This window comes from Mytilus edulis, chromosome 1 (assembly GCF_963676685.1).
Source record: "Mytilus edulis chromosome 1, xbMytEdul2.2, whole genome shotgun sequence".
Lineage (NCBI taxonomy): Eukaryota > Metazoa > Mollusca > Bivalvia > Mytilida > Mytilidae > Mytilus > Mytilus edulis.
This window is the reverse complement of record NC_092344.1, coordinates 19693671-19712201: the sequence shown is the minus strand read 5'-3', so window position 1 is coordinate 19712201 and position 18531 is coordinate 19693671. Positions and strand designations below refer to the sequence as shown.

Sequence of the window (18531 nt, the reverse complement as noted above, 5' to 3'; positions counted from 1 at the left end):
ATGAAATCTTTATCTTCATCATCAATGAAATCCTTACTTTCATCACCTACTTCCTCATTTAGATCATAACTTTCAGTAGAGTCACTTTCACCATCTTCACTTTCCCTGTTATCTTCTTGCTGCTCCTCATTGTCATTGTAGTCTTTTTTGCCATTTTTATACGCCCGTCGTCAATGAAAACCTTACTTTCATCACCTACTTCCTCATTTAGATCATAGCTTTCAGTAGAGTCACTTTCACCATCTTCACTTTCCCTGTTATCTTCTTGCTGCTCCTCGTTGTCATTGTAGTCTTTTTTGCCATTTTTATACGCCCGTCGTCTTTCAAACAACGGGCGTATCATGCGCTAAAGCGCAACCCTTTATTTTTAATTCATTAATGACATTGTAAATTTACTTCCCCAGCTAATGTATGTAAATGGATGAAAATTTAAGCTGGGCAGATCAAGTTGATCGTATATGTAAAATTATCTCATCTAAAATATCACTTTTATATAAAATTGAAGTATATTTGCCAATACACACAAGGCAACAGTTGAACTATTATATAATGCATATATTCTACCATAAATAGACTATTGTAGTTCAGTTTGGGGAAACTTATTAAAAAAAAGATTAAAAAAGAATCATAAAACTTCAAAAAAGAGTAGCAAGAATTATACTGGAATGCGATATTTCTATTCCATCTAATATCATGTTATCATCTTAAAAATAGCTATTCTTTACCAAAAGAATAAAATACCAACAATCAATTCTAATGTATAAAATTGTAAATGGACTAACACCTGATTACTTAGCAATGCTAAATATTGATGATGTGCAACACCACAACTTACGATCTGTCTCTAATAATGATCTGTTTGTTCCAAGATCAAATACATTTTTTTATAAAAAGTCTTTTCATTATTCTGCAACCAAAGTATGGAATAATATTTCTTCTTCTTCTTCCATATAAGAGTTGGGTTCCTTGAATGAAACGTTTAAACTCTGCGGGACTACGCATGGTGACATTACATATCTAGTCCCCTAAGGCTATATACAGTATTTACAATAAAATCAGGATGTTACGGTTAAAATTATGTACAATCGTCCAGTCTGGTATTAATGTGTTGTCTGTAGCCCTGAGCGGAAATCTTCAACTGATCCCGCTTCAGCAACACTGGCAGGTAATGTATTCCATTCCATGATTGTTCTTGGAAAGAAGGAGTTCCTGTAGACATCACCGGTGACCCTCTGTTGGTAAAACTTGTGTCCTCCATGAGTTCTACTGTCGCCACCTTTGAAGTAAGTACTCTTGTTGATGTCTATCAGCTCATTTGGATATGATAGAGCATGCATAGCCTGTTGTCATGGCGTCTTGTCTGTAATGTGTCCCATTTTAGATCTTCTAACATTGTAGTGACGCACCCTGGTGTGCGTGATGTGTAGTCATTATGGACAAATCTATCAGCTCTCGTCTGTATGAGTTCTAGTGTGTTGATGCTTGCTTGGTTGGTTGGGTCCAATATAGTAGAAGCATACTCTATGACAGGTCGCACGAGTGTTGTATAGCCAGCAGCCTTTACTTTCCTTGTACATTCTTTTAGATTACGTTTAACAAACCCAAGTGTTCGGTTACCCTTTACTGTTACACTCTGGATATGTTTGTTCCATGAGAGATTGTTTGATATTGACACTCTTAAGTACTTAAATTGGCACTATCTACTGGTTCGAGTACGTGCCCAAATAGAGTGTATGGGTATTGTAAAGGTTCTTTGTTCTTTGGTGGTATCCGGATAATATTGCATTTTGCTGGATTGAATCTCATCATCTATGTTTTTTACCAATTTTCTAACGCTTCAAGGTCTTTCTGCAGTTGTTCTGTATCTTTGGCGTGACTAATTTCCCTGTGACAGTAGACTGGCATTAGAAAAGAGATGGACGTCTGATTGAGTATATCCGGGCATGTCATTGATGTATGTTAGGAACAATAAAGGACCTAGAACTGTGCCCTGGCACTCCTGACAGAACATCGTCTTGTTGAGATCTAGCCCGGCCCTTCCAATATTCAGTACCACTCGAAATAAAAAAAATGTCGTAATGTTGAATTATTCAAGAAACATTTTCTTGAAAATTATATGCAAGGCAAATAATTTGTTTTCCTTTAACAAAACTTTATATCAACTATTGATTTATTACCATTTGTATATTTGAATAATAGAATTGTGTATATCATGTACTAGTAATATGTACTAGTAATATATATATCTATAATACTAAAATTACGAGGTCCAATTTGTCAGCCGTCATCACGTAAAAACGACGAATCACAGAATTCAACTTTATATATAACTAATATAGTACAAAGGTGTAGATTAAAAATTACACCACTCCAGGCCCTTTTGTTTTCCACGTAATTAATATTTCCAATAATTAAGAAGTTCCGGGTCGAGTCCGCTACCGATACCAATAGTATATTCACCTGTTACCTATTACCTTATCTGTACGTTCCGCATCTGACAGGCGCACCACCAAACGTTGTATTCAGGATTAATATACTATATACACGTCATAACCACAGGGTTGACACTACTAAATTGTCAAATTGTTACCTATTGTAGTATTTTAATCAGTAAGACTTTCTAAGATAACAATACGAATACTAAAAATCTGGACTAAAAATAAGGCGTATAGGTACAGTTTTCAATTTGTTAGTGGGCATGACGTAAAACAGCGAAGCAAAGAATTCAACTTTATTTATAACTTATATAGGACAATGCTGTTGATTAAAAAATACTCCATTCCAGGACCTTTTGTTTTCCAAATAATTAATATTATTGTTTCAGTTCGACGGGTTCAAACAGAAAGACTTGAAAGCAGAGAAAAACTGTTTATCTTATAATCGGCATGACTTTATCAGATGACAATACTAATACTAAAATAAGGCTTGCGCATAGTTATATACTTTAATTCAGTCACGGACCCGTGATATCACCGGTGTGTTCTAGTATTTCCTATATTTTAACTGTTTAATGTATGCCGAATGTATTATGAATGTTAACTGTATGCGTGTATTTTCTTTGAGGGCCTCAATGAAAATAACACTAGTTCTAATTGAGGTACCCTCTTTAAATAAAGAATTTATTATTATTATTATTATTATTATTATTATTATAAAAAAACACGACCTAAATAAAAGATTTCAGATATATGTACGAAATCGTGGTGGTACGAGTTAATAATACGTCGCCACCTTATCGTTCCTCTTTAAAAAAAAAAATAGGGTCTCACTAATTAGTGACAACAAGCGTTAAGAAGCGACAACAAGCGTCAACAAGCGACAACAAGAATTATTTTAGCGACAACAAGCGACAAGAAGACTATTTAGCGACAAGAAAACATTTTTTTTTATTAGATATAAAGAAATTTGTATTTAATGGTTTTTTTTATAAATATACGAGCAGATATGTCTAATTAAAATGTTTTATTATATAGATAGACGAAGAAATGAAACATTTGTGAGGAAGAAAGAGATTGTGAAGTTTATATTAGTATATATATTGCTAGATGAAGAAATTTAACATTTGTGAAGAAGAAAGAGATTGAGCTTCTTTTTTTTATTTTTAAATATGAAGAATATTTATAAGATAATGTATGCAATCTGTTTTCATCAAAGTCAAAGTATGAATAAACGAATGGAGATATATATGGAGCGGGCATAATGGAATATAATATTTGGATTCATTTGCTTAATACTATGCTCTAAGTGTACGCTTGTGATGTCAATTCGATGCTTTATTTGTAGAACTCTCAGCCACGCTTTGCCATCTTTATTATTTAAGCGTGTTTCCAGACCCCACGACGAGGACGTGGTTCTACCTTGGGGTCCATATATTTTTTATTTTTTTTAATTATTTTTAGTCATTATATAGTAATATGTACATTCCTATCTAACATAATATTTATACATTTTGTACATGGTGGTCCCATTTTGATAAGCCTTAGATTTTTACCACTAAGGTTCACTGTATTTTTTGCCCTTTTTGAAGTTGTAGTTTTAGCATTTTTAATACGTTCATCCAATTAACACCTTCAACTTTGTACACGCGTCAGACTATACAATTACACGCTCCAGAATATACAATAATTTTTGTAAATAGTGAACACCTGTTGAAAACTCAAGATTGTCATTAATTTCCTTTCATCTTCAATCAATATGCATAAACATGATAAATATCGTTTAATGAGGCAATAAATAAAAAAAAAGATGAAAACATTCACATTTCAATTTTCTTTTCCTCCTGTTTGATTTCAGTTCTTTGTATTTCACAATTTGTGTCAATATTTTCAGGACAATGATGCACAAATAATTCATTTTACGAGCTTAATATTATTATTTATTGCACGAAAAGAGTTTTAAAAAACAAATTATAAGATAAATAATATGTTCTAAAACACAAGGAAAAGTAATCTCATAATACAATAATTAAACGTAATACTGGCTGTTATTCATAATAGATGATAAAATATTATGTAAATAATGTTTCATTTTTTTCTAACAATTTTAACTTTCTTGTCGCTAAAATTATTTTCTTTTGCATATTCTTTTAATATTTATTGCAATAATTAATTTTATTTAAAAAAAAATGTTTTCTTGTCGCTAAATAGTTTCTTGTCGCTTGTTGTCGCTAAAATAATTCTTGTTGTCGCTTGTTGTCGCTAAATAGTTTCTTGTCGCTTGTTGTCGCTAAAATAATTCTTTTTGTCGCTTCTTGTCGCTTGTCGACGCTTGTTGTCGCTAAAATTCTTGTTGTCGCTAATTAGTGAGACCGAAAAAATACTTGTAAGGTCAAGGTCAAGGTCGTAACTTTGCAGCATCCTTGTACAACGTATCGTATACAGAGAATCATGTCGCTGTCATCTACTGCAGTTTCCACGAAACCTTTTGAGGGTCAGAAACCGGGAACAAGCGGACTAAGGAAAGCTGTAAAAGTGTTTCAGCAAGAAAATTACACAGAAAACTTTATTCAATGCACACTGACCGGTGCACTTGCAGAAAAACTGACCGGCTGCACTTTAGTGGTTGGCGGAGATGGAAGATATTTCATGACTGAAGTAGCTGATAAAATTGTGAAGATTGCAGCAGCTAATGGGGTAAGTTTATTTGAAGCTAAAGAAAACAATCCATGAAAAATTGTCTTCATGTTAATTTTGCCTTGTGGACATTTGTAATACTATGCCTATGGTCAGATAATTTTGTTTTCGTACCTCATATGAATTTGTACAATGCATTCTTATTATGCCCAACCTTGGGGCATTGTGTTTTCTGTCTGTGCCTCCTTTCTTCTGTCCGTTTGTCTGTATATCCAGCTTCAGGTTTAAGATTTTGGATGCGAGGTAGCTCTTGATGAAGTTGAAGTTCAATCGTTGAATCACCTTGAAACTCAGTACACATGTTTAAAGTTTTGACCCCGTTTTCATGGTCCACTAAATATAACAAGGGTTCAAATTAGGGGTGGTCTGAGGTCCGTGACCTTCCACTATTGCTATTGGAGTTTTGTTTTGATAACTAACTATGTCAAACAGACGTTTCGACTTGAAAAAAAAACTTTGCCGACCTATGTAACCAAAATTACAAACCGGTCTCAAAATCTATTTATCTTCTTCTATACATGGAGCCATTGGAGGGATTATCAGTGATTATGTTAAACTTTGTTTAATGCATACTATAAGAATAGGTTGATAATTGGTCCTTTTTCACAGTGTGAGCTATTGAAATTTGACTGACATCAATACCCATTAACACTGTGTGTGTGGGTCTAGAAGTTAAGAGTGATGGCTACAGTACTGAAGGTCCCCAGTTTTACTTCACTCGAGACGTCAAATTTTCAGTACATCAGTAGGGTGATTTTCACCCTCTCTCACACATCTCTGGTATCCAGCCTGGAGTTCAAACTAGATTGGATACTTCGGGGGTCTCAGAAGGTCAAAGTTGTTCCCATCTTGACCTGGAGATCAATCTTCTGAAATCTCTTCCGGTTGAATGTTCCTGCCAAGAAGCCTGGTGGTTCTCTCTGAGTACTTCGGCCTCCTTCACCATGATAACAGAGTTCCCGGTGTCCTACATACTCCCTTGGGCAGTGTTGGGTGGGGATGATTCTGGTGGTGGGATAATATTGTAAAGGACACATCTCCATTAATCCTTAGGGAGTGTACATGGATCGGCTGTACCCTTGCAGTCAATCGAGGGGTGCGTCTCAACTGGCGGAATCTCGAAATACATACATACATTCATTCAAATATGAATTAATAGTTATAAACATGATAAAGCTTGAAATGTTTTGTTTCAAAATGTTTTGATTTAATTGTGTCGTTTACAGGTTTCAAGATTAATAATAGCCCAGAATGGTCTGATGTCAACTCCAAGTGTATCCTGTGTCATTAGGAAGTATAATACAGATGGAGGGATCATAATGACTGCCAGTCATAACCCTGGAGGACCAAATGCTGATTTTGGCATTAAATTTAATATATCTAATGGAGGTAGGTACATATCTACATGTACACTATACATATATAATTTATGCCAGGAATTAAAGTGAATATGTTTATATGCATGCAAACACAAAGAAGGTTAGGGTTTATTTTTTGCTCCTACTTACATTGGTACTTGTACACACATTCTGTACCTTTTAAAAAAGCATGTAGTTACATTTAACATAGGACAAGCACTACTCAAAATCTTAATGGAAAAACAACATTGATTAATTGTCACAAGGTCAACAAATTTTGCAATTAGCAATCTTCAGATGATTATCGAAAATTTGTTCATCCTTATTGTTTCCTTAAAAACAATACTTTATGTGTTCAAGATTATCACTTTCCTGCTGGTATGTGATAGTTGGTTTGTCTCTTTCAAATGGTTGATTGTATACCTTTATAGATGATCTGAAATCTTCCTCTTCACTTGGAAGAAAAAGTTACCCCTTTAATATAGTAAAGTAATGAAAACCAGTTAACTTTGAAAAATCAATTTAATCAAATGAAATTAAGGCCTGTGTATTAATGACTTATGAAAGGGAAATAAGAAAATTGAGGCGTAGAAAACGAACCAGGTCAATACAAAGGAACAACAAACAATTGTCTGTGTGTCAGAAGACAAAAATAAAACTGAGCTGAAAATCAAATTTTGAACTATATGGACTCCTGTGAAAACCAAGCAAAGGTGGAAGGACATGCCTTACTAATTTAAATCTTTAAAACTTGATGATATTAAATGCCAACTTTGAGTAGCCTTTAAACTTAGAGATTGATAGTTTTGACTACTTTGATTGTTTCATTGATAGATTTAGTAAAATTTGCACTTTTTTGTTTGTGTTTTCCAGGTCCAGCTCCTGAAGCAGTAACCAATGCCATGTACCAGCTAACAACTACCATTACAGAATATAAAATATGTAAAGATCTAAATGCTGACCTCTCAACACTTGGAGAACAAAAGTTCCAAGTTGATGGAAGACAATTTACTGTACAAGTGATAGACTCTGTAGCAGATTATGTACACTATATGAAAGAGATCTTTGATTTCTCTGCTATAAAATCTTACTTATCATCACCTGGAGTTGATGTTCTTCTAAATTCTATGAATGGAGGTTTGTTTCATAATAGATAAAAGAAATTCACATCCACAATGAGTTCATGAAAAATAGTTCTCAATATAGATGTCACTGTTATTTAGGTTTATATATTATCACACAGTAATTTTTCTGACAAATTTTGCATTGTGCATTCCACAGTTTTATTATGTGATAAAGAAAACTTGACATCTTTGTCTTAGATCGAAGGTTCCATCATGCAAAACATCAAATGAATTGTTATATATATATATGCACACTATGATTAGTCATCAGGTCTTTTATGTTATGAAAAATGAAATGTGAAAATGTTATTTGCCAAATAAAATTTGGATAAATACATGTATATAAAAAAAATATTAATAAGAAGTAATTTAATACTGGAAGTAGATTAGATAAAAAAAAACACACATACATGGTAATTAGTGTCTCAGTTTATAAATAGCAGCTGCTATGAAGTAGTTCAGTCTTAAATTACAAAATTTTAACTTTTACAAAAATACTTAAAATTTCATTTAAATTGTATGAGATATATTGAAAATGGAACTATAATATATTTAATTATATCTTTTAAGTGAAAGCAGAAAAGATTTTGTTGTTACAGTTATCGTATTAAAGGAACTGATGATATATTATATTCTTGTATTTCAGTGATGGGTCCATATGTAAGTAAAGTAGCCTGTGATGAGCTTGGAGCTTCACCGTCCAGTATAGTGAACTGTAAACCATTACAAGACTTTGGAGGCTTACATCCTGACCCTAACCTTACTTATGCTGCTGATCTTGTCACAGAATTAAAGAAAGGAAATCATAGCTTTGGTTGTGCATTTGACGGAGATGGGGTAAGCTAGAAATAGTATCACATCATTAATTTGAAACTTTATTTTCAAGGTCACATGTGTTACCTTATGTACTTTGAAGGTCAGAAATAATTGTATAAATAGGTACGCTATGCTTTCATATATGATAAAGTTTACCTGTTACACATCAAAGGTCATGTCTAATTGTATAAATAGGTACACTATGCTTTTATATATGATAAAGTGTAGCTGTTACACATCAAAGGTCATGTCTAATTGTATAAATAGGTACACTATGCTTTCATATATGATAAAGTTTACCTGTTACACATCAAAGGTCATGTCTAATTGTATAAATAGGTACACTATGCTTTCATATATGATAAAGTTTACCTGTTACACATCAAAGGTCATGTCTGATTGTATAAATAGGTACACTATGCTTTTATATATGATAAAGTTTACCTGTTACACATCAAAGGTCATGTCTAATTGTATAAATAGGTACACTATGCTTTTATATATGATAAAGTTTACCTGTTACACATCAAAGGTCATGTCTAATTGTATAAATAGGTACACTATGCTGTCATATATGATAAAGTGTAGCTGTTACACATCAAAGGTCATGTCTAATTGTAGAAATAGGTACACTATGCTTTCATATATGAAATTAAACTGACCAATTGATGTGAATGTATAAAAAGCTACTTTTTCTAATCCTCAACCTCTAGCCATGAATAAGATAACAAATAGATTTTTATAATAAAACAGGATTGAATCACATATGTTTGACATCAGTGAACCCCTTACTGTTAAGTTAATGTAGTTACAGAAGAACTTAGTAGCAGATCTGTGAAAGTGAGCCACTGAGTCTATTTCATTTTGTCACTTTGATTTAAAACAAAATTATGTGACAGGTTCTATATCTCAGCCTTCCTTATACGGTCACTAAAAGAACTAATAAAGACTATCAAAAACAAAATTCAATAATTTCATTACTTTTTGTAAATTGAATTTTATTGTATTAATGATGCACAATTTTGCTTTTGATTTCCTGTTACTCATCCACTATTGAATTGATATCATTTATATTTTACAGGACAGAAATATGATTTTGGGTAAAAATGCTTTTTTTGTAAACCCATCTGATTCACTGGCTGTGTTGGCTAATAACCTAGAATGTATCCCATACTTCCAAAGAACTGGTGTCAAAGGTTTAGCTAGAAGTATGCCAACAAGTGGAGCAGTAGACAGGTAAAAAATAACACACAAGAGTTTGAAGGTTTAACTAAAAGTATGCCAACAAGTTGAGCATTAAACAGGTTAAATAAACCAGCAAGAGCAGTCTTCAGGCTCAACCACAGGCCCACCAGTCTAGGCTTGTAAAAATCATCTGTACAAGCCAATAGAATCTGAATAAAATTTTTGTAAATTTCAGCTTCTGTCATGTAAATTTAAAAGTTTACTGTGAAGACTGAAGAGTTCAAAGGTCTATCTAGCAGTACACTGTAATTCAGAAATTATGTTTGCAATGTTTATCTGAAAAATGTTAAAAGGGGTTTATCAATGCATTCTGTTAATTAATACTCACTGTCATAATTATACTTTAAGTATATTATTTGTATTCAATATTACAGGAGTGAGCAGCATTAGTAATTTTACCAAATAGTACATAAAATTCTTTTTACTTTAGGGTAGCAAAAGCCAAAGGTTTAGAATGTTTTGAAGTTCCAACAGGATGGAAATTCTTTGGTAATTTAATGGATGCTGGCAGGTTGTCGTTGTGTGGTGAGGAAAGTTTTGGTACTGGTTCAGATCATATACGAGAAAAAGATGGTTTATGGGCTGTATTGGCATGGCTGTCTGTTTTAGCAAATAAAAAATGTAGTGTGGAAGAAGTAATATTAGATCATTGGAAACAGTATGGAAGAAACTTTTATACAAGGTAAGTTTTATATTGGATTTATTTATTTTCAGTAATTTTCTGAGTAAAAAAAAGCCAGACATAGGTTTTCTGTTCCGGGCCTCACCGACAGTGGCGGCTGTGACAGCGGCAACAATGTATAAGTTTGTGATAAGGTCAAGTTTAAAGTAAACCACTAGTGGTAGGTCAATGATTTTTGGTATGCAGTTGTATAAGCATTGGCATATCTCATTTCCATGGAGATTATTGCCCCTGCCACCTTAGTCATGGTCTGATGACTTTGAAAATTTTGCTAATTTACATGTATTAGTTTGTGATTAGGTCAGTTCAAGGGGAACCATTAGTGGTAGGCCAATGTTAATTGATATGCAGTTGTATACGCATAAGCACATCTCATTTCCATTGAGAATATTTGGCCCCACCCCATGGGTCATCATTAATGGTCTATTGGCTTTGAGTAACTTTTGCTTAGTTTACATGTACATGTATTAGCTTGTGATTAGATCAGTTTAAAATTAACTGTTGATGTTAAGTCAATGTTACATTGTATTTGGTATTTAAATTTATTGGCATTTGCAAGTTTTGCTTCCATGGAGATTATATAGCCCCACCCCCTCATCATGGTTCATTGACTTTAAAATTTGTACCCAGTTAACAAGTTAATGTTTGTGTTTAAGTTTGTTTAAAGTGAACAACTTATCATAAGTCAATGGTATAAGATATGCAGTTGTGTCAGCATTGGCAATTCTCAATTGCATGGAGACTGTTAAGCCATACACCTTTAGTTATAGTTCATCGGCTTTGAATATTTGCATAACTTACACGTTAATCTATTGCTATTTTTGATTTCAACATTTGCATTAATTCTTGTTAAATCAATTTTAGATTTATATTTTTTAGAGCAGTTTTACTAAAGGTTAAGTAAAGGGATATAATATTTTTGATATATTGAGGAATTTTCACATTAATAGATATTTTATTTGACTTAAAATTTCTGGACCTTTTTTTCCCTTTTCTATCTTTTTGGTTTTGTCTAGTGTAGAAGTCGTATGTCATAAATCAATTCACAGATCTTGCAAATCTACAGCATATCAAAAATTGTGTTGAGTACTTTGAGTTTATATTTCTGATAAAGACTCTTTTAATGTGTCTTTCATCACTTCTTCTTTCATTTTTAGGTATGACTATGAAAACTGTGAATCAGATCCTGCTAAAACAATGATGGACAATTTAAATAAGAAAGCTGATGACGGAAGTTTAAAAGGTCAAACTTTTTCATCAGGAGGAAAATCATACAAAGTAGCCATTACAGATAATTTTTCATATACAGACCCAATAGATAAAAGTGTCAGTAAAAATCAGGTATGTCTGGTATTTTCAAGTTGGTTCAGGATATATGATGATCTAAGGCTGAAGTGTAACAAAATTAATTTGAATTTATTTGATAAAAATAAAGGATAAGAGGGTCATTTTTTTGTTATGCCACACCTAGAAGCATAATGTTTTTTTGTCTGGCTTCCTTTTGTTTGCCTGTCCCACTTTAACAACCCTAACCATTAAAGGAACCGTATGCTACCTCTGAAGTACAGGGCTCTTTAATGTAAATGAAAGCTAAAAATCCATTAATCATGTTACTGTAAAAATAAAATATCTTTTTATTGAATCCAGCAAGGCAGCAATACTCAATATGCTAACAATGGCTCTGTTGACCCACTTCCTGTTTGACACTTAACATTGAACCTTAACTTGCAGCAATTACTCTTCATTCCTGTTGTCTTTTCAAACAAAACACCAATATTGTATCTATGGTCTGCATGCTAAATATAAAGTTTGGCCTCAACACTTTAGAATTTTGTTAAAAATAGAAAATCTTATTAAAACTCAATATTTTGAGTTAAATTTGTATGCAAGGAATATTTAGATTTACTTTACTTATGTTCTTGTGAAACTAACAACCAGGCAAACTATAGGAATTATACATATATTTGGATCAACTTGACTATCGGTAAACTGTTGCCGTACATTTTATTTCAGGGTATGAGAATAATATTTAGATCAACTCTGGCTAATGTTCTGTTTATTTTATTTCAGGGTTTAAGAATTATATTTGAGGATGACTCTAGGATAATTTTCCGTTTGAGTGGTACAGGTAGCAGTGGAGCCACAGTAAGGATGTATATAGAAGGATACGAGTCGGATGCAGCTACATTTACTAGAGATCCTCAGGTATTGACTATTTGTTACTAAATACTTCATTATTGCAGCTAAGTGGGTAAGCAATAGTAGTAAAGATTCTATAACAATTCATCTATTAGTTGATATTTATCATTCACATAAGTTCTGGCCAAAATGTCAATAATGTATATAATTCCTTCAAAAAATTCCCAAAATTGTTTGGTATTAATGAAAATTTTTGAAGAATTCAGGTTGAGGCTCAGCACAACAAGTCAAGAATATAGTATTTTAAAGTGGTGAGTGTTAAAAACCAAACAAAAAACAGAGACACCTATTTTAAAATAAGATTTGTGCTTGTGTTTGCTTAAATTGGCAAAATTGATAATTCAGAATGTGAAGAGTTATCTCCCATTGACCATTTCAAAATGTAGCATTTTCTTACAATATTTTTTTTTACATTTCCAGGATGTTTTGAAGCCATTGATAGATATAGCATTAGAGATTTCCCAACTTAGAGAATTAACTGGAAGACAGTCTCCAACAGTTATAACATAATCATTACATATAGTTTACAAGGACAATCTGAAATGTTGTTTGGGGAGATCATCATAGCATAATAATATGTGGGGAATTTTATAGTGGTTATTTATTATTTAATACCAAAATAAATACTCCTGTATTTTGGAGGATAAGATTATGTTTTATCTAATTGAGAAGCACAAATACAATATATTTTATAAAGCCATAAAGTTTCGAAGCTTACTTTGTTGAAAATGAAGTCTGTTTTCAGATTGATTGTGAGTGATAACTAGTATGCCATATCCTATTTTGTTTTATATGTCAAGCTTATTTGCTCTGTTACAATATTAAGTTTTTTTCCAGAATGTTTTTGTATAGCTTGTTTTTTAAAATAGCATTATTTAATATCAGAATAATTTGTTATGTTTATATTATTATAAAATTAAAACATTTTTAACAATTACCAGTTTGGCTTATTCATAGACATTTCATCAATTTCAATGCTTCTTATGCCCCACCTACTATAGTAGAGGGGCATTATGTTTTCTGGTCTGTGGGTCTGTACGTTCGTCCGTCCGTCTGTCCCGCTTCAGGTTAATGTTTTTGGTCTAGGTAGTTTTTGATGAAGTTGAAGTCCAATTAACTAGAAACTTATTATACATGTGCCCTACGATATGATCTTTCTAATTCAAATGCCAAATTAGAGTTTTGACCCCAATTTTACAGTTCACTGAACATAAAAAATGATAGTGCAAATTTCAGGTTAAAGTTTTTGGTCAAGGTAGTTTTTGATAAAGTAGAAGTCCAATCAACTTGAAACTTAGTATACATGTTCCCTTTGATAAGATCATTCTAATTTTAATGCCAAATTAGAGAATTTATTCCAATTTCACAGTCCACTAAACATAGAAAATGATAGTGCGAGTGGGGCATCCGTGTACTGTGGACACATTCTTGTTAAAGAATATATTGGATTATATTTGTGAAATATTATATTTAAAAGGCTAAGTTTACAGCTGATACTTGCAATTATATTGGGTCATATCTTTTTTCAACCTCTTTGGATCATAGTATATCTTCATTCTATTATTTAGAATTGACTCAAACATGTGACATGGCTGAGAAGCACCCTAGCAGATAAAGATTACAAGAAGATAATTATTTAAACAGTTAACAAAGAATAAAAATATTATGGATTGACCAAAGCTGTAAAGAAAGGTTTTTTAATGATTCTTGAAAATTTGGAACAGTCTTTAACCCTTTGCTCCATAATCATAATGACACCGCCCGCTTTACTCCATAATGACGCCTTTTGACACCTGTGTAGTACCTCAGTTGAAACGCTTTGACTACTAAATGTCTGTGTCAGACTTAATAAATTTGTATCTATTATGAAAAGGATATTCATAAGAATATCTGACTTCAATTTATTTGATGAAATATTTGTTTTTCGCAATGTATTTATACTTTTAAATAGAGCATATTTTCAGCAATTTATTGAAAAATCCTATGCGAAATAAAGTATGCAACAAAAAAAATCCATTGAGGAAAGGGTTAAGAGTTCAGTGAGGTTCTTGTACTATTTTTTTTATTATTAGTTCTACCTTTTGTAGGATTACAGTATTAAAGGAGAGAGTGTTGAAATCTCAAAAAAGTAAGCCCAACCACATACTGATATTCAAGTGCCTGTTCAAAGTCAGAAACTTTGTTGATAGTTGTCTTAATTTATTTTAGTTTTGTTATTAAGAGAATTTGCTGTTATTGGCAGATCTTTGATAAATTCTATTTAATTTATTCACTATTTAGAGATATTATATAGACACATGTCTATTATTAAAGACTGTATTTTGCCCTCTAGATGTCTCTTGATTATTTGTGTCAATGGGTTTCTGTCTAATTGAAGTACATCCCACATCTCCTTTTATTCACATTTCCTGTGTAGACTTGAGAATCAAAGCATGTTTCATTGCCTCCTGTGAGACGTGTTGTGAGGGACATAGAAATACAGGCAGTCTGTCTGTCCGTGCATAATTCCTTCCAGATTTGTTAGCGTCCTCCTATCAACATCTCTTAGGTTTATATCAGCAAAATCTTGGACAAATTCGAAAATCAATGTCAATGAACTATTTTCATACGACCGCTAAAATTAACAAGAACTATCTTTAAAAAAGATATCCGACGTATTTAAATTTGAGTATATGTTTAAAACTATCATTTCAATAACCTTCAGAAGCACAAAGATACCATTTAAATAACGTTTTCTCTGTTTGTGTTCAGTATTCTCGGTCCTCGTATCTTTCTGTTTACATTCACCAAAACCCCGCGGAAATCTCACATGTGTGGCTGCGTTCTAAAAGTCATGTACGTTCGTACAACAAAGTTTACATTAAAAATTATATAATTGTCCCGAATAAACAGCTGTCACGGATGCAAAGAGCTATTGGAGAAACAATTATTTTAATAAAAATATAAATCTTTGTAAGATCTAGTTCAAATATTTATAGTTTTTCACTTGCTTTTCGTCACGATATAATTAACGAGACGTTTTTTCAAACACAACCAAATCACCCACCATGACAGCATTTTATCCAATCACAGAAAGGATTTTCGAGCATGCGTATTCTGTTGCCATAGTTAAGCGTCCTTAAGTTCAAAGGGCACGAACTGAAACTATACTGACTACGTCGGGGAAAAAAAATATATTGGTTATATATTGGTATCTCGGCATTTTCCGAAGACAAATGATTTCCGGATAAAACTGTAGTATAAGTAGATATAAATCAATAAATTTTTAACACAAGGTTTATAACCACTAAAGGAATGTTGGGGTTGATTTTTGGGGGTTATGGCCCAAATTATTTAGGAATTAGGGGCCAAAAGCAATACTTTTCCAATACTTTATACATTGCTTATTTCTTGACCAATTTCAATTGAGTTTTATTCTTGAATTCTTGGGTTCTTAAATATGCTGAATCTAACCTCGCATTAAGTTTTTGGAATTTGGTCCCCTTTTTAAATTGATCCACATGAGGTCCAAAGGGTCCAAAATTAAACTTTGTTTGATTTCATCAAAAATTGAATTATTTAGGTTCTTTGATATGCGGAATCTAATCGTGTATTTAGATTTTTATTTTTGGTCCCGTTTTCAAATTGATCTACATTATGGTCCAAAGGGTCAAAAATAAAATTTAGTTTGATTTTAACAAAAATTGAATTCTTGGGGTTCATTGATATGCTGAATCTAAACATGTCAGAAACCTATGCTGTGTCAACTATTTAATCACAATCCAAATTCAGAGCTGTATCAAGCTTGAATGTTGTGTCCCAACTGTTCAGGGTTCGACCTCTGCAGTCGTATAAGGCTGTACCCTGCAGAGCATCTGGTTAAGGCTTATCCTCTTGGAAAATTTCATTGTTATCTCTCTCATATGTACAATTCTGTCAGATTTTTATCAAATTTATATCAATGTCTTGGACAAATTTGAAAATCAGTGCTAATCAAATATTTTTAAAAGAGTTATGCCCCTTGGAAATATTTATTATACATTGTATAAGAAATTGCAATATGTTTGCTCTAAAGAGTTCATTTCTTTAAGATATTTTACAAAAGTTTCAGAGAACAAAATAGTTATTGTCTGTGGATATATAAATAAAGGCAACAGTAGTATACCACTGTTCAAAACTCATAAATCCATGGACAAAAAACAAAATCGGGGTAACAAACTAAAACTGAGGGAAAGGCATAAAATATGTGCAATGCCATGGACATCAGAAATTTGTTTTTGTATTATATATGGTAAAGTAGCTTTGCATTTCAAGTCTGTGATTATAAAGCACATGTTCTTAATCAGCATAATTATGATTATCAGTAATACACTAGCATGCACTAGTTCATAGTAAAATGTAAATGTTGAAATTGAAATTGCAATACTTTAAGCAAAAAGTGCAAAATATTCCAATTTCCATGAACCACGAGTGAAGATTAGGACTAAATAATCTCTATATAAATGAAATAATTATACAACTGCTTACCAAATAATAATATCATTGACTTGCCATTAGTGGTTGGTTCCCCTTAAACTAACTTAATCCCAAACTAATTAAACAAAGAAGTCAGTTTAAAGTCAATAGATGATGACTGAGGGGATGGAGTAGTATAATCCCCATGGGATATGCCTGACAATACCAGTATTACTGTATACAAACTATACATGTATAAGTGGTTTGAATTACTGACCTAATCACAAAATTTAACAAATTGTTGCCACAGGTAAAACTAAGATGAGGACATCTATTTTTGGCTCCATTAAGGCAAGGCAAAGAAAAAACGCCAAACACCAGACTAAATTTATTTCAATAAATAGAAATTTAAATTTATTATATTCCCACTTCTATTTCAGTCACCATGACTGTCCATTTCATTGATAACTAAAGTGTCCAAATATGTCAATTTCCTGAGACAAAAAAAAAAATAAAGATCTGAAGCAGACCTCTCTTAATTCAGGAGTATTCTTGATTTCAAGTTCTCTTAGGTACATGAGATGAAAGCACTTGTTGACATGAGGGTTATTAAGTGATAGGAAAATATCAATGTACTTTTATACTTGGTTTGTTTTATGTTTCATATGAACGAATACAAAAACAAGGTTAGTAGTATTGAAATTGTGATATGTCTGTTGAAGACACTCTTTCTAGAGCAGAAAAGGGAGGAGCAACTTAAGAGATAAAGTTAAGACAGTATGTAAAGGATCTCCAGCAAATAATCTTAACTTACAGCTTTTATTTTTATAACAAAAAAATAACAAGAGGATCCACATGAATATCACTCATTCAGCAAACCAACTTTATTGTTGAAGATCGTTCTTAACAGGCTTAAAATATTTGCCACTGGACGTAAAGCAACTAACAATCAATCATTATTGTAAAGGAACCGGCATTCAATTTAGAATTGAAACTTTTAAATAATAATGATCAAGTTTCGACTTTCAGAACGGTAAACCATCAATTGACAATGTTGAAAACATTTGCAAAGGATGTAAGAAAAATGTATGCTTCATGGCATAGCAGTGTAATATAAATTATAATTGCTAGTTATAAAAACATTTTTTGTGTAGGAAATATACTAAATTAAACCAGAATAAACAGTATTTGTACTGTCAGGGATGTCTTCCTCATATTTTTTTTTACAATAGTCAATTATTGAATCAAAAAGAAAAGTTCCAATATAGAATGAAATTCAAAACAGTGTAGCTGTGGCCATTGATTGACACATTAAAATCATCCATTGACTGGGACAATGGACAAGCGATTGTACCGTTGAAAATATTCCCCATACACGATAAAGTTTGTTCTTTACACCTTGAAATAAATCTCAAGATTCCTTTATGGTATAGTGTGGTATTTAAAAGACAGTTGGAGTCCTTATGTGAGTGTTCAAAATCTTCCGGATTCGTTTACAGGTTCTCTTGTCACCGTTAAAGCTGCCCCTTTGTTTGAAGGGG

General features: G+C 32.3%; 1 protein-coding gene across 1 annotated transcript; it reads left to right on the top strand.

Annotated features, from left to right (window-relative positions):
- The first annotated feature begins 4790 nt into the window (after positions 1-4790).
- Positions 4791-13491, top strand: LOC139527140 (phosphoglucomutase-1-like). The gene is made up of 9 exons (XM_071322419.1): positions 4791-5132; positions 6359-6521; positions 7364-7627; positions 8261-8451; positions 9512-9666; positions 10106-10357; positions 11515-11698; positions 12428-12562; positions 12977-13491. Exons 1-9 carry the CDS (start codon positions 4887-4889, stop codon positions 13064-13066), a joined length of 1680 nt encoding a protein of 559 aa, XP_071178520.1. The 5' UTR covers positions 4791-4886; the 3' UTR covers positions 13067-13491.
- Positions 13492-18531: the final 5040 nt, after the last annotated feature.

Excerpts from the sequence above, each read along its gene's own strand:
- LOC139527140 (XM_071322419.1), top strand. The coding sequence starts at position 4,887 with ATGTCGCTGTCATCTACTGCAGTTTCCACGAAACCTTTTGAGGGTCAG. Across the intron at positions 7,628-8,260 it reads TCTAAATTCTATGAATGGAG|TGATGGGTCCATATGTAAGT; the intron begins GTTTGTTTCATA and ends CTTGTATTTCAG. Across the intron at positions 9,667-10,105 it reads ACAAGTGGAGCAGTAGACAG|GGTAGCAAAAGCCAAAGGTT; the intron begins GTAAAAAATAAC and ends TTTTTACTTTAG.